The 17069-nt window shown below is 44.8% G+C and overlaps 1 protein-coding gene across 1 annotated transcript; it reads left to right on the forward strand.

Annotated features, from left to right (window-relative positions):
* Positions 1–239: 239 nt before the first annotated feature.
* On the forward strand, positions 240–15547 carry bcat2 (branched chain amino-acid transaminase 2, mitochondrial). The gene is made up of 11 exons (XM_064315102.1): positions 240–580; positions 1450–1524; positions 3014–3214; positions 3769–3879; positions 5962–6081; positions 6756–6919; positions 11604–11746; positions 12697–12782; positions 13075–13215; positions 13760–13834; positions 13996–15547. Exons 1-11 carry the CDS (start codon positions 563–565, stop codon positions 14035–14037), a joined length of 1176 nt encoding a protein of 391 aa, XP_064171172.1. The 5' UTR covers positions 240–562; the 3' UTR covers positions 14038–15547.
* The last annotated feature ends 1522 nt before the right edge of the window (positions 15548–17069 follow it).

A 17069-nucleotide genomic window follows, 5' to 3' on the forward strand; every position in this document is an offset into this window, starting at 1 on the left:
TTATTCCCATTACAAAATATTTCCCCGTGCAGGTTGTCTAGTGGCTGCTATTAAATTTGGCAACCGTAACTCGACCCCTTAGTTTGATCCAATAGCAAGTGCAAATGCGCACACGCCTACCATCAGACCGGCATTAACCCGTTAAGTGCCCTTCTCATGTGGACCTTGATATTTTCCATGACTTTAAATAAAGGGCATTGAAAATCATATGTAGCCTACAATCAATCAGATTCAGTATCTACCTCTGTTCTCGCACACACTAGAATATCCCCGTCATATCGTTTTGAATATTCAGCTAAGATAACACCGTATACAGCAAGCGCACATAAATGTATAGAAATGATTAACCTAGATGCGAAAATAATTAACACGATACTGTTTAGCGTTTAATATCAATTAAGCCAGGTTTTGACAGATGGTTTCACCGAGAAATTGTCAAAATGTGTTTCGATTTAAGTGAAGGTGAAAACGTCATCGGCTACGTCCAATCCGGAACGCAGCGCGTCGCTGCTTTCGGCATTCGCTTCCACTCGGACGCATATCCATTCAATACGAAGCGGCAATGGCAGCACTGAGGACGGTGAGTCCAAAGATCATTTCTCCCGGCCGCTCTTTATCCCTCCCCGGCTATCTATGTCAATAATTTACTAAAACGTTACGCAGATTTGTTTGCTGTAGTAGAAAGTTTGGCTATAATGACCTTTTATCTTGCAGTTATCTATTTTTTTATTTATTTGCAATCTCTCCTTCATACGGACTGTAGCATAGCCTACTAGCTTGCCAACTAGCGCTGGTGATGTACGATGCGAGTCTCCGAGAAACGTCGTTAGCTAACATTAGCCAGCAAAGCGGAAGTTAACTTTTAAGCATCAGTTACGCAGCTATGATCTGATGTAATAAGACCACATTGCAAACCTGCCAGCAAGATGCCATTTCCAGTATTGGCGCTATGTAAAGCGTTACAAAAACCAGCTTGCCGATAGCATCGTCTACAGTTTATAATGATGCTTGATATGCATTACTTCACTCAATAGATCGGGTTGATACAGTCCTGAGAGTAGTAGATACTAGCGTCTTTAAATCTGTGAATGAGCTTCGAATTTATGATGTGTAAACAGCTGTTTGGACTTGACAACAGAGGTCAACTTGCACCGCATGTACGTAGCTACTCACGAAGTGAAACTGCACAACAAAGATTACAGTAGCTACAGCAGCACTGACACGCAGGGTGGCGATGACCCACATACTGTCAGTGTAGGAAGGAGGAGAGGGCAAGGGAACTGTAAACATATTTCTCCTTTAACCTTGGACATGAAAAACCACATAGAGCATTGCGTGTAAATGCGTGGTCTATTTTTAAAATCACTTTGATTTGCTGTGTACTCTGTACACGTGGACTGAGGGCTCTCGTAATTCAGTTGAATGCTGAAATGTATTCCTCCTCCTCAGGCACTCCATAGACGGCTCAGTCGACCCTTCCCCCTGACCTTGGGGCCCTTGCGTTGGGCCAGCTCCTCTTTCAAGGTAATGAAACAAAGCTAATTGTTATTTGACCGGCTTCCTGTTCCTGCACACCTCAAAGGCAGGCTGCGTGTTAAAGATTTACTGCCTGCGCACAGACAGGATCTGGGCCCTCAGGCTCAGTCTGGGTACTGTTAGAATGCATGGGTGGCCTTGCAGTTGTCGTTCGCCACCCCCGCAACAGCTTCCGCTGTCTGTGCTGGTGTGTGACAGAACGGCTTATCTCCTGCTCTCCCCCTCTCTGCCCTTTTCTGTCCCCGTCTCTCTCCCTCTCCCCCTTTCCCTCTCTCTGTCTCTCACTCTCCCTCTCCCCATTTCTCTCTTTCTCTCTCTCCCCCTTTCTCTTTCTCCCTCCCTCTCCTCTCTCCCCTTTCTCTCTCTCTTCTTCCCTCTCCTTTCCCTCTCTTCTCTCTCCCTCTCTCTGCCCCTCCTACTCCTCCCTCTGTCCCTCCCTCTCCTCTCTTCTCTCTCTTTCTTCTGTTCCCTCTGCCCCTCCCACTCCTCTCTCTCTTCCTCTCTCCCTCCTTCTCCTCTCTCTCGTCCTCTCCGTCTGCCCCTCCCACTCCTCTCTCTCTCTTCCTCTCTCCCTCCTTCTCCTCTCTCTCGTCCTCTCAGTCTGCCCCTCCCGCTCCTCTCTCTCTCTCTCTCCTCTCTCCCTCTTTCTCTCTCTCTCTCTCTCTCTCTCTCTCCCCCCCCTTCTCTCTCTGAAGCTGCTGTGTAGACTCTACCCAGGTCTAAGTGGGCAGACCGTTCTTTGGAAGGGGGGGTGGGGGCACAGAACTGTTTCCTGCATGGAGGACAGCCTATAGCCCCCCACTGCCCAAAGGTCAGGGGACCTGCAGTGGAGGGTCCTGCACTGCATTATTTCCACTGGCAGGTTCTGGCATAGAGCGTATCCCAGAATTCACTCAGAGTGTGTTTTTGCCAAAGTGAGTAGACTGTAAAAAATACCTTTCAGACTGTCACAGGCTCACAGCTCTGTAGTGTTGTCAGTCACTTCTGAAACAGTCAGTGTTGCTTTTGAAAAATCAATGTTTATCTATTGTCTAAAGTACACATGAGCAGTATGTGCTAAAGTAGAACTGGCAAACTTTGTGTTTGAGCTAGCCAGTGTGGCAATTTGGAACAGAAGAAAACACCATATAGAAAACACTGGCCCAACTGATGTTGTGAAGTGGTTGTTGATTCGCTCAAGGGATAAACTGGAATATATGTATTATTTGTTAATGAATAATGTCACAGTATTTAGAACTAACTGATGCTTACAGGATTGCTTGTGTAAGCATCAGAGGAGAAGGAAAATTGGCTATGAATTTTTGAGGATGGCTCTTATATTTGAGGAATTATGTTTTGAACTGATGAATAAAATGTCAAGTCTCTGTCTTTCTCACTCCCTCTCTCTCGCTCTCTTGCTTGCTTTCTCTCTCTTTCTCACTCACTCACTCACTCACTCGCTTGTTCACTCTCTCTCATTCACTCCCCCCCCCCCCAGGCGTCAGAACTGACGATCGAGCGCAGTGGAGTGATGAGGCCCAAACCCGACCCCTCCACGCTGGTGTTTGGGAAGCAGTTCTCCGACCACATGCTGACCATCAACTGGTCAGAGAAAGGAGGCTGGGAGCCGCCCCAGATAAAACCTTTCCAAAATCTCTCCCTGCACCCCGCCTCCTCTGCTCTGCACTACTCCATAGAGGTGAGGGAGGGGAGGGGAGGGGCCGGGGCTGGGGCGGGGACAGGACAGGACGGTTCAAATGGTGCTGTGTTCTGGAGTCTCCATCTCATAGTCACTGCACACTGAATTTGAAATGAAACAGTGAATATGAGGTTAAAGTGCAGACTGTCAGCTGTAATTTGAGGGTATTTACATCCTTATTGGGTGATCCATGTAAGAATTTTTTATATGTACCCCCCCCCCCCCATTTTAGGGGACCAAAAATAACTGGACAATGATCATATATGGCCCTCATATTTTCATATTTTGATAGGCCTGAAGCCTCATTATGAAAAATGTAATATCTGTAGGATTGGAGTCTGAAAAAGACTCATTTTAATTGGTATTGCAGCCCTTTTTAAGTGGTTTGAATGGCCATAATCTGTTTATTGAAGTTAGCAACCAGTTTGTGTCCAAGTACCCGGCTGAAGTCAAATGTGTAATTTGTTGCTTTAATTGATCGTTGAGTAACTACAAATCCCAGCAGCCCCTGCAGCTGTGTAGGCCGTGCCCTGATGTGTCGTGTTAAATCTCAGCTCTTTGAAGGGATGAAGGCCTTCCGGGGAGTGGACAACCACATCCGCCTCTTCAGGCCCATGCTGAACATGCAGAGAATGTTCCGGAGCGCGGAGCGGAGCTGCCTGCCCGTGAGTGGGACCCTTCCTCCGCCCGTCCCCTCCGCCCGTCTCCCGTCACACCGCTGAAGGAAGCCCTTACCGCCAAACACACTTCAGCCTCTTCTGCACACCTCCCCGACAGCTGCCTCCCTACACCCCCCCCCCTCCTCCTCCCCCCAACACCCCTGTTTCTCTCATTAGCGTGTGGTGCTGTAATACAGTGCTGCCAAATGCACTTTAGCGTCTCTCTGCTGATTGGCCCTCAGTGCCTCGTGACAAACGGCACAGAGCGGCCCTGTTTTGTGCTGCGGTAGCGCGCAGCACGCGTGATACCGAGCGCTGGGCTGTTTGCTTGTGTGTTCTGACAGGACACACGAGCCAGCAGTGCACAGTGCTCTGCTGTACAGATCCCAGCATGCTGCACTGGTGTTTCCACTTCACTGTGGTGTGTGCATGCGTGTGAGTGTGTGTGTGTGTGTGTAGGAACAGGTGCGTGTGTGTGTGTGTGTATTTACATGTGTGTGTATATATATATGTGTGCATATGCATGTGTGTGCATATTTGTGTGTGCGTATATTTGAATGTGTGTATGTACAGTATGTGCGTATGTGCCTGTGTGTGAATGTACAGCACTGTGCAAAAGTGAAAGACCACCCTTTCATATATTCAGTTTCCAGTCAGTTCAATTTTTCGGGAATTCAGTTCACATTTTTTATTTTCAGTGTCAGACAATAATGCGGGAAACGTATATTTAACAAAAATGCAGAAAAGCCTCCATCACCCATATATAATATCAGATCTGTCAGTATTTGTTCACTCTTTCTTTTGTGCACCCTACTACCACTTTAAGACCTCCATCCTTCCAATCAACAAACCAGTTACAGCCGTGTCCTCCTAACAAAAGCTATTGAGAAGTTATGTTAGAAGCCTTTGTCTTCAAAAGTGACTCTAAAATACAATCAAGCAGCTTTCCAAACACACCTTAGCAGCCTTGCAGATTTAGTTTTTTCTTGTTATGTTTTTACATGAATTAAAACATACTTCATGGCTAAACTAAATTCTGGTCAAAGCTTATATTTTCTTCCATAGTGTTGAAAAAAATGTATTAAAAAATTGGAAAGCCAGTGTAGCCCCGGAACTGGAATAATAGAAGACCTGTTATTTAAATATTGAGAAGCTTATAGCCGAAGAACGAACTGGTAATCTGACTTTCTGACCTCTACCCCCACCCCCCCTCCTGATAAGTGCTCATTTTAACTTTGCATTATTCCATTTTAAATGATTTCTGTCTGCTGTTATTTATGTTTTGTAAGTCATTTTGATGTACATTTTATTTTGTATAATACATTTTAAAAAGAAGATCGAGCTGCTGGTGTTCACAGAACATGGGAATGACCACTGCAGAGTCCAGACCTCAACATCAGCGCATATGTTTGGGATTCTGACTGATCCAAGAGTGGACGCACTACATACTGAAAGATTATATGATGTGCATCGTTGTGGAGGTTTCTGTGTAGTTTCATGTTAAATAACATGTTTACTGCATTATTTTCTGACTGAAAAATAAATAACTTTCACTTCATGTCTGCTTTCTCTGGACAGTGAATAAAAGAAAGGGTGGCCTCTGACTTTTGCACGGTGCCGTATACGCGTGTGTGTTTATGTGTGTGTGTATGTGCATGTACAGTGAGCTCCATAATGTTTGGGACAAAGACACATTTTTTTTTTCTCGATTTGGCTCTGAAGAGATGAGGAAAAATTTGTTGAAATACATCAGTATGGAAAGGGTAACAAAGCCATTTCTAAGGCTCTGTGACTCCACTGATTCCATAGTGGGAGCCGTTATCTCCAAATGAAGAACACTTGGAACAATGGCAAATTATCCAAGGGCACAGTGACAACTCATCCAGGGAGTCGCAAAAGATCCCAAAAGAATGTCCAAAGAATTTTAGGCCTCTACCCTCAGCTAAGGTGTGTGTGTATGTGTGTGCATGTGCGTATGTACATGTGCATGTGTGTATATACGTGTGTATGTGTGTGCATGTGCGTATGTACATGTGCATGTGTGTGTATGTGCTTGCGTGTGATCCTGGGCGGTCTCTCTCTGTGCAGCTCTTTGATAAGGCGGAGATGCTGGAGTGCATCCGGAAGCTGGTGGAGCTGGATCAGGAGTGGGTCCCGTACTCCACCGACGCCAGCCTCTACATCCGACCCACCTTCATCGGCATTGAGGTGAGAAGGGGGAGTAAGCGCCAAACCTGCCGCTCTACCCGCTACTGCACCCGCCGCTTTACCCACTGCTCAACTCAGTTGCTGTTCAACCTGCTGCTGAACCCACTAATGAACCAGCTAATGAACCCACTACTGAACCCTCTACTGAACTCTCTACTGAACTCTTTACTGAACCCACTACTGAACCTACTACTGAACCCTCTACTGAACTCTCTACTGAACCCACTAATGAACCCTCTACTGAGCCCACTACTGAACCCACTAATGAACCCTCAACTGAACCCTCTAATGAACCCTCTACTGAGCCCACTACTGAACCCTCAACTGAACCCTCTAATGAACCCTCTACTGAGCCCACTAATGAACCCTCTAATGAACCCTCTACTGAGCCCACTACTGAACCCGCTAATGACCCCTCAACTGAACCCAGTAATGAACCCTCAACTGAACCCACTAATGAACCCTCTACTGAACCCACTACTGAAACCGCTAATGAACCCGCTACTGAACCCTCTACTGAACCCTCTCTAACACCTGGCCTGACAGTGGAATGTGCTCACACCTCTCTGTAATAATGACGCTATCAGTGCGGAATGTACTGTAAGAAACATGGCGGGAACAGTGTGCCAGCGTGCGGTTTTCAGTTGAGCTGACTCCGCCCTCTTCTCTCGCAGCCTTCCCTGGGGGTGACACGGGCCGGCCACGCCCTGCTCTACGTGATCTTGGGCCCCGTGGGGCCCTACTTCGCCACGGGGGCCTTCAACCCCGTGTCCCTGCTGGCGGACCCCAGCTTCGTCCGGGCCTGGAGGGGGGGCGTCGGGGAGTACAAGATGGGGGGGTGAGTAAACATCTCCGCATTGGTCTCTGTTACACCGTGCGGCGTCATTCTCAGAGTCCGAATAAAAGGTAATGCTCAGCTCTTTTCAGGTTTCGCTCAACGATTTTCCCGTGAAGCTGTATTTCCAGAGCTGTAGGAAATGAAACTTACTGTCTGTCTGTCAGATTTATGTTGTAATCTTCTAATTGCTTCTAGGTTTTTAGTGCGCATTGCATTATGGGTGCTTGACAGAGTTGTCTTGAATTGCCGTCCTCAGTTGGCACCCTGCCTATACAAGATGATGATTTATTAGGAGTAACTGGTGTGTAGTTTAACAGTAAAGCACATCCCTAGGTTATGTGTTGGCACATGTCACATTTAACTGTCAAAAAGGCCAGGCTACTGTACTGACATATCAAATTTGTGATATTAATGCAGTGTGTGATTACGTTCATTTATCTTAATAGTGTAAACTCCATTGTTACGTTTAGATCATTACCTTTGTGTACCTCAATTTCTACCTCACAACAAAGAGGTTGCCATAGATTAGCACTGATCTCCCAACACTGCCACCTCCTGGTGTCCTCCAGGCTCCAGCATCTCCCTGTTGTAGCCTTTTGATGGAGGGGTTCATTAGTACTTAAGTAATACTGTTCAGTTGCCCATGTTGTTAACTTTGATATAAATGGCTAGATTTGCTTAAAGGGAAACTCCATCCAAAAACCCAACAGTCTTACCCTTGGTATAATTGGTGTGAGCTTTGTTTCTTGTGTCAAGCCCGAATATGTCCTCTGTACAAGCAGAAGACCATTTGAATTCATTATACAACTGTAATATAACTTCCTATCCTAACAGGAAATGGAGGTGTCTTTTGAGTTGTTATACTGTACTGTGTGCCAAATCTCTGGCATTCTCTATATTTCTGAAATCACAATCATAGTTTTGAAGACATAACTGGAGGTTTGGAGTATTGTTTTAGTCGCATCTGAACTGCATCCTCTGCCAAATTTTTTTGAATCCGTTCTCTACAATCGCTCCCTTGCAGCCCCGTAGGCCTAATAAAGTCAACGAACTGTGAATATGGCGTTGATGAAAACCGCGCCCACTAACGTCATCTGATTATCGGGCCTTATCTCTGGCTGCCGATTGGATAAACAGATGGCTTTTTGGCTTGGTGCCTATCTAAGGGTCGTTAGTGTTTACCTCCGCATTTAGCTGTGCTGTCTCTGTTTTCCCGTGTAGCCGTAAATACAGTCTGGACAGGTTCTCACATGGTAAACTCAGACAGACCGGTGACCAATAAGCAGATAAGCAGGTCACTCGTCTGTCCATGCATTTGCATAAACCTGTTGCCCTTTACAAAGGAGGGGTCAAGCAATCCAGCTGTATCTGTCAGGATAACATTTATTGTCAGGATGAACCGGAGTTTGTGCGTATGCAGCAGTGCTACTTGGCATGCATGAGTCAGACGCCGAATTAGCAGGGGTGTCGTGGGTGTGGCGCATATGGCAAGCCATTTTAGCTTTAATTCATTTCTAGAGGATATCGCAAATACAATTCTAAGTAGTTAGAATGCAAATTCTTGTTATCAGAAATTCAATTGTAACTAGTTATAATTCAAGCGTTTTCCCCATTCATTTCAATGGGACCTTTCATTTTTGATATCAAGAATTGAATTTTAACTAGTTAAAATTGGACATTCTAATTAAAACTAGTTAAAATTCTATTATTGATATCAAAAATTCCAATTTTAGCATTCTAACTAGTTAGAATTTGAATTTGCGATATCCTCTAGAAATTAATTAAAGCTAAAATGGCTTGCCATAGGCGCACCCATATGAGCAACCATGCCCGCCCCCCCCCCCCCCCCCCCCCCCCCAAGTACACAGACATAGACACTAAGGCCCAATTCACAAAAAATACCGTTTAATGAATGTTGACATGTACCAATATTTATCAATTGCATTAAAACAAAAACAAACAAATAATATACGTTTCTGAAATCGGGAGTTTATGTTGACATGTATCGTGTCTTTAAAATAGACCCGCTTTTCCTTTGCATCGTTCTACGTGTGACGGTCTGTTTACCTGCTATTTACCAAAACACGTGTTGCTACATGTTCCAGTATCCAGTTTCTGTGCATGCACCGAAATTCCTCATCATGCCTCGCACCCATTTGTATGATGGGCTAGCTTCATGGCTTCATGTCAATGCAATCTCAACAAACACCTAAAGAAAACATTTTGGCTAGTTAGGTCCACGGTGCGTTTTTGCTACCTGGTAGTAGAGAAAGGTTAGGTGTTAAACCAAGCCATGTCCCCTTTTCCCAGGAGAAATGTATTCTGAAAAGCAGGTTTGCACACCTCCCAAAATGCAAATACTAATCCGGAGAGTTGACAGGTTGCATGGCAACCTGGAAAAACTTGCCTTTCCGGAATTTCGTTTTCAGTGCATGAAAGTGCTCATAGATTATTGTGTGACTGCTAGCTACATTTACAGTGACCTCCGAAAGTATGGCAGCGGTACCGTGAAATTTTTTATTTTAAGATATTTGGATTTGAGGTCAAATGATGAATGTGAATTGTCACAGTCACAGGGGTCCCCCAGGACCGAGTTTGAGAACCACTGTATTATGCTTTGGCACATACTGCTTATCTGGAAGTTTCTTGGGTGCCACAGGGCCTAAGGCACCACGTTTTGATAAGGGGTGCCCAAAATGGCTGTCTTGGGTCAGTTCTTTCTAGCCAGACGGTCAAGATGGTGGTCCACACACTTGTGGGTCAATTTGAATGCATAATTTCAAAAGAACAACGTAGAGGCTCAATTAATAACAAACAATTAAGTGCGTACCTGCCGTAGAACGACAACTCAAATTGATGCAATCAACCAAAATATTGCACAAGGTGTAACTACAAGTGAAGTAATTAAAAATTCTGCATTCAAAACACTTTTTTTCCTGGCAGTAGAGCTGGTAATACTGCAGCCTGATTTCCCTGACTCATATACTCCTGTCTTTATTCGACTGTGCCAGAGACAAGCAGGTTGTGTGTGTTTCCTGACCGATGGGGGGCGGTTCACTCCCCCATGAAGACTACGGCATGTAGCGCTTCAGCACTTCTGCTAACCAGTGCCCAGATGCTATTCCACTAGTCTCGCAGATCTCTCAGACTTTATCTCAAACTTCCAGAGGTCTGACGTGGTCAGGACCATAGAGCAATACTGCGGACTAAAACTAGCAAAATTGGACAAGGAGTATTTTAACGTTTCTTTTTCTATTGTGAATGCTGCAGTTTTGTAAATTGCAAGCCAGCGATTGTTACCGGGGATAACGATAGCTAGTTCCATCCTGGTGTCACTGCTAGCTGTCTAGCTAACCGGCTGTCTAACTGTTGTCCACGCTTAGCTCGTTGCATCCTAGCTTGATTCAAGTCATATCACAGCAGGGGTGGGATCTCAGTACAGAAATTTCTATGGTGGGGAATCGAATCCCCGCATGAATGGGGGGGTGTGTGGCTGGGAGTTTATGGGTTAGAACTCAACTGCCTTGTCTAGTCTCCCCCGTTGCCGAATTAGTGATCTTGGCAGGCAGGGGGTTCTGGTGCAGCGGGGTGTTGAGCTGTGCAGTGCTCTTGGGACAGGAGACAGTATTCCGGGGCCTGTGGGTGAGAGCCAAGAAGCTGACGGCTGTGTTTTGGACAGGCCCCAGCCTGTTTGGGCTCCCCTCGTCCACCAATCCAGTGGCCTTTTCATGTTGACTCCTGAGAGGTGAAAATTACAGCAGGAACAGAAATGCAGACTGACGGGTTGGAGAATTCCTCAAAAGTTAGCTGAAGTAAGAGTTCTGATTGGCTGTATCGACGGGGACCACCCAACCAGGATCAGGAGAGAAAGGGTGGATGTGGTCTAGGTACGCTGTATAGAAGAGCATGGAGAAAGATTTGGGGCCGCTTAAAGGGAACCCCGCCTGTTAAGACTTGTAGGGCTTAATATGTTGTAAATGCCCTCAACTATGGAAATGTGTTGTGAAAACCACACAAAAGATTTCAGTTATTTATAAAAACCCCAGCCTTTAATAGAAATTTTGAACTATGGAGGTCGCCAATATTTTAGACGCACAATGCACTTTGGGTAGATGACGTAAAATGGTTGCTCTGAAAGTTAACTCAGTTGTTTTGACCAGTTTATGTTATCACCGGTTTATGCTCACATCGTAACGTTATTATTGATTCATGTTATATACACACGTTCACTAAGTATTAATTTTACAGAATCGGACATTTTAATATGGAAATTATTTTTAAAGAGTAACAAAATGGCTACTTTTCCACTAGACTGAAAATGATGGTTGTTTGTTATGTGGTGGAATTCCGTCCTTGTTGTTGGACATCTCTGACAGGGAGTCTCTTTTTTTCTGTCCTGAGCTCTGGATTAAGTTTTTCAGAGTTGCACTTAGTTTAGCATTTAGCATTTAGCTGAAGCTTTTAGCGACGGGCAGAAGGTGCGTTTAGCACAACTAAATATAACCACCATTGCCATGCTTTTAAACAAACCTGCAATATAATGGGGGGAGGAGGGTGGTTATTTAAGTAAATCTAGACTGAGAATGTTGGGTTTCTGTCTCTGTGGTGACCACCTACTGTCCCTTTCTCCCTCTTTTTCTGGCTGTTCTTTTCGTGCGTCTCTCTCTCTCTCTCTCCCGCTCAGGAACTATGGGCCGACGATCGCGGTGCAAAGCGAGGCGGTGAAGCAGGGCTGCCAGCAGGTGCTGTGGCTGTACGGAGACCGCGAGGAGATCACCGAGGTGGGCACCATGAACCTCTTCATCTACTGGACCACCAAGAAAGGAGGTGAGGGCGAGTAAACCGCACCTCTGTGTGCAGAGGCCCCGCCCACTCTGTGTGCAGTGACCCCGCCCACTCTGTGTGTGTGTGCAGTGAGAACCCGCCCACTTTCTCTGTGTGTAGTAAAACCCCCCCCCCCACCCCACCCACTCTGTGCAGTGTGCCACACTTTTTGCCGTTCCCTTCATACATGTTCCCTTGACAACATTTTCAACATGCTTTGTCTCCCCCTCCTGGTTGTGCATACATACATATATACATACATACACACAGACATATATACATACAGACATATATACGTACATACATAGTGTGCATGTGTGTGTGTATGTATGTTTTTTTTTACAGTGTACAGGAGCTGTCAGACTCTGTTCTGATGAAGGCCAAACCGCAGAAATATTAAGATGCTCACCAAATTTTAACAATACGTTAACAAAAGCACAAACAAAAATTTCTATTTTTTTTTCGTGCTGAGAAGCACACCCACCCTATGTGCCTGTCGCTTCTCTTCATGTTTGTGTGAACAAATATGTTTGAAATAGTTTGGGTATCTGAGTGTACAGAGAACTTTGTGTCCCTGTTTAGTTACATTGTGGGTGTACATACAGTGTGAACAATGTAATGATTGTGTATTTTTTTGTTTTGTATAATGTATAAATTGAGTTGTTCTGTACTACTGAATGAATGCATGTGTGTATTGTTTGAAACTTGTCAGCCTCTCTGTGTGAGCAGTATTGATTTATGTTTATTTGGAGTCACTTGTCAGTATAAAGTGAAACTTGTCTGCATGTCTGTCCTTCTAGAGAGGCTGTGTGTATACTGTTTGAATCGTGTCTGTCTGTCTGTCCTTCTAGAGGGGCTGTGTGTATACTGTTTGAATCGTGTCTGTCTGTCTGTCCTTCTAGAGGGGCTGTGTGTATACTGTTTGAATCATGTCTGCCTGTCTGTCCGTGTAGAGAAAGAGTTGATCACTCCACCTCTGGACGGAATTATACTCCCGGGAGTCACCAGGCAATCTCTGCTGGATTTGGCCCGAGAATGGGTGAGAGAGAGGGGAGGAGGGGAAGAGAGGGAGGGAGGGAGAGAGAGAGGGGATGAGGGGGATAGAGGGAGGAGGGGGAGAAAGGGAGGAAGAGGAAGTAAGGGAGGGTGAGAGAGAGGGAGGGAGGGAGGGTGAGAGAAAGGGGAGGGGGGAGAGAGGAGGGAGAGGGTGGAGGAGTAGAAACGAGGTGGGCCTGACAGAGGCCGCCCGCTGTTTGAAGTCCTAGGCGGTGACGTTGACGCTGTTGCCCCTGGCGACCGTCGGCGTGACGACGTGTGCCCCTCTCCCGCAGGGCGAGTTTAAAGTGACGGAGCGCACCCTGGACATGAAGGAGCTGCTGCAGGCTTTGGACGCTGGCCGGGTTCTGGAGGTGTTCGGGTCTGGAACCGCCTGCGTCGTCTGCCCCGTCGGAAGCCTGCTCTACAAAGGAAAGGTACTGGCTGCCCTCATCATCATCATCATCATCATCATCATTATCATCATCATCATAATAATAATAATAATTATAATAACAATAATGCATAGTTAATGGCTAGCCTTTATGTACCCCAAGGCACGGAATCCTGTCCATCTTGTTTTTACATTGTTTTAATTCATGTACATGTATAGATGTATACAGCAATAAATGAGTTGGACAGCAGGGTTGGTTTTGAAAGAGAAGGATGCTTCTCGTTTAGAAGAAGTTAAAATGGGCGTAATTAAGGTGCAGTGAAAATGGACTTGCTTTCCACGGTCCCAGGGCACTCCTGATTGCGGAGGGAGAATTCGGTTTGAAAGGCCTTTATTTGTTCGGTGTGGCCATTGACATATCAAAAGTGGGCGAAAGAGATTGGATTTGGGTTGCGCCTTTTGATCTTTACAGGGAAGGGGGGCGGGGTTTGCCTCAACCGCCGCCCATGCGCAGTGCCCGTCTTCACCACTTCCTGTCCGTTCCTGTCGTGTTAATCCTACGTTTTCTTTCAATCTTTGTTTTAAAGACCTATGAAATTCCGACCATGAAGAACGGTCCAGACCTGGCCAAACGATTCTACCAGGTGCTCACGGACATTCAGGTGTGTACCGTGTGCCTCCAGCAGGGCTTCATTACGCATAGTGCAGTTCTGTTATTTTCATACTGAAAATGTCTTCTCCCTTCTTTTTCTCCACTCCTTCCCGCTCTTCCTTGATTCTTCCCGCTCGTTCCCCCTGATTACCCGTCCTCTTCCGGGTGCAGTACGGAAGGACGAAGTCTGACTGGGCGCCGTTGGTGATTTAGCTGTTCTGTCTGTGAAGGTCACCTGTCAGTCAAGGCCAGCTTCACTAATCACTACAAAGGATTGGAACTTCTGGACTCCCAGCTCCGCCCACCACTGCACTTTCACTGATTGGCTGAGTGGCTGAGATGGGCGGGTTCTGTGTGTCTTGGAGGCAGTTGGACTGCAACTGCCGTCCGTTTCATTCTCCTCGTTAACTTTAAAAAGGGATAGGTGTTAGCAAGTCTCCACGCCTGCTCTCCGTGCAGTGGGGAAATAGGTTTCCGTTTCAGTGTAAATATGTATTTTTTCTGAACTGTACAGCGCAAATCATTTCTTATTCACTCATTACTCCATGAAATAACAGGACAGGACGCTGTCTCTACGCTATAGGAAAGCACTAAAGTGCAACTAAAACAGACAAACAAAACGTTAATGTGAAATTGCACAATGAGTGCATTTATGCAGCAATGGTAGTACTGTATTACACTGGTGTTACACAAACAGCTGTATTTTCCCCTTAAATTTACATTTTTAACAAGAACCCATATGCAGTTTAATTTTATAAAAAGTATATATACAAAGGACAGACAGAAGTGCAGTAATTTATCAGATGATTTTTGATGTTCAAACGTCGCAGGTTTGAATGCAGAAGTGTTTTTCGACAATGAGTGTCAGCATCGCCGGGGTTACTATCCATTATTGAAGGTTTTGTCTTCTTTTCTGAAAACTATGATGTTGTCAGAACTTGAATAAGATAACTTTTTGGATAACTTTATTTATGAACATATATATTTAACCTGAGGTGCTTTTTAGCAATGTCACGTAAAAGGGTTTGTGCTGACCCCCGTGTTTTAAGCTGTGTAGGGATGTACATATCATATGTATGTGTGCAAATGAGCTGGAGAAAAAAATGGATTATGTACCACTAAGTAAAATGTACTGTCGACCAATACGAGAGGGTGATCAAAAGTCAGATGAGAAGAGACTTAACGCACATACGCACAAAAAGAAACAACATCAACAACAAAACAAAACTAACGAGGAGAGAAGATGGGACGTGGAACATTGAGCAATCTTGGAAGTATGAGGACTGGACTTGAAACTGCTCTTCAGACAGACGCTGTTAGTGCCGCTGCACTTGCCGTTGTGCTGCTGCAAACCCGTTGTCTGTTGTGTGTGAACAGTGTGTAGTGCTTTTAAGACTCCAGTTTTAAGTATCGCTAACTTATTTTGTATCGTCCTTGGATCGGTACTGCGGATCGTGGTTTTTCAGTCTGTGTGTTTTTTTTAAAATGTTTTAAAATTTCGTCGTTTCTTTCATCGGCACTCCTGTCTGTTACCCAGCGACACTCCCGCCTCCCCGCCTGCGGAAGAGCCTCGCTCCACGTAGCGCTCTCTCGCGGCGTGCTCACGCTCCGTGGCTCCCTGTGGTCAGTGGTCCTGTCCTGTCCTCTCGTCAGGACTTAAAGTTGTTACTGAACTCTGCCTCCACTGTATTTTTACAATAAACCTTTGCTTTCTGCTCCATAACTGAGCGCGTGCGGCTGTTCATTTGGTGACGACGATTTGCATCAGCGTTTTGATTTTTGCTCTTTGGTTCAGATTAAACCACAGAGCTCATGCTCCTGGAGTTGGAGGATTACTGTGTCTGTAGGTTTTTGTGGTTTCCTTTAAATTAGTGGTCAGTTTTTTCATTGGAAAACATTACATTACAGGCTTTTTATTAGACGCTCTTATCCAGAGCGACTTGCACAACTTTTTTTACATACACATTTAAACAGCTGGATATACAGTACACTGAAGCAATGTAGGTCAAGCACCTTGCTCAAGTGTACAACGGCAGTGTCCTACCCGGGAACTGAACCTGTGACCTTTAGGTTACAAGGCCAGTTCCTTACCCATTATACTACACTGCTGCCCGAAACAGGGATTCAACATTTGTTGAATTATCTACACTCCTGGGCAAAAAAATGGGCCAAGCCCAAAATGGCAAAAATTAAGCTTTCAATGGTCTTAACAACAAAACATTGGTCAGAAAATTAGCAAGAATTCAACAAATGCACTCCTGAGACCTCCCTAAAATAAATTTTAACAATCCTAATGCCTGTCTCCTATGTATGATAATAATCATAATCCCATTTATTGAACACCAGAGGGTTCTAATATTTCAGAATAAAGGTAACACCACACTTAGTGGGGCGGCATAGATCAAAATATCATAACAATTGTTCATTTTGTGATAAAAGCATCAAATTTGGCAGATGTGTTGATAGATATATTGGGAACAAAACTGGATATTGGGCCATGGCCGTGGCAGCCATTTTTCAAAATGGCCACCAGCGGTTGGTCAAACTTTCCTATCCCATTGGATCCATTTCTGTAAATCAGGCATTATAAATAATCATAATAATAATAATCATACTGAAACTTCCTATGCAAAGCTACCTTTTATTAAGGTGATATATTATCTATAATTGGTCTCTTTGATCGTATTTTTTGTATTCTATTTAAGCGCTACGGACGTGACTGCTACGGACGTTACATAACTTGGACAATTTATTCTCCAGTCTCCACTGTCTCCACTGTCTGAAGCATCGCGACCAGGCACTAGAGGAAAATAAGAATTATAATATAAATACATCTGTCCTTGCATTGACAACAGGGGGAAATACCATTTCTCAGAGCCTGTTCTGGCTGAGTGAAGGCCATAAAAAGTGACTTAAAAAGCATGAAGTTATTTCACATGGCAGAAGTACAGAGACAAAATGGTCATTCCGAGAAGCCGGCTATATTGGCTCTGTTCACTAAAAAGAGACATTCGTTTGGGTCTTTGTTCAATTATAAGTTTGTTCCAAGAAATGCGGTTTGAAACTTGCACTTATGTCCTGTGAGTGTGGGACGGATGCAACAGTGCTACTAGTGTCAGTTCTATCATTTTATTTTCTGTAATCTGCTTAATGTATTATAATAATAATTCTATTAATTACCTAAAATGGGGTAAAATAGTTGATGAAAAAGTTCAATTGTGCTAAAATTTGTTATTTATGTGTTG

This window comes from Anguilla rostrata, chromosome 17, assembly GCF_018555375.3.
Source record: "Anguilla rostrata isolate EN2019 chromosome 17, ASM1855537v3, whole genome shotgun sequence".
Classification (NCBI taxonomy): Eukaryota; Metazoa; Chordata; class Actinopteri; order Anguilliformes; family Anguillidae; genus Anguilla; species Anguilla rostrata.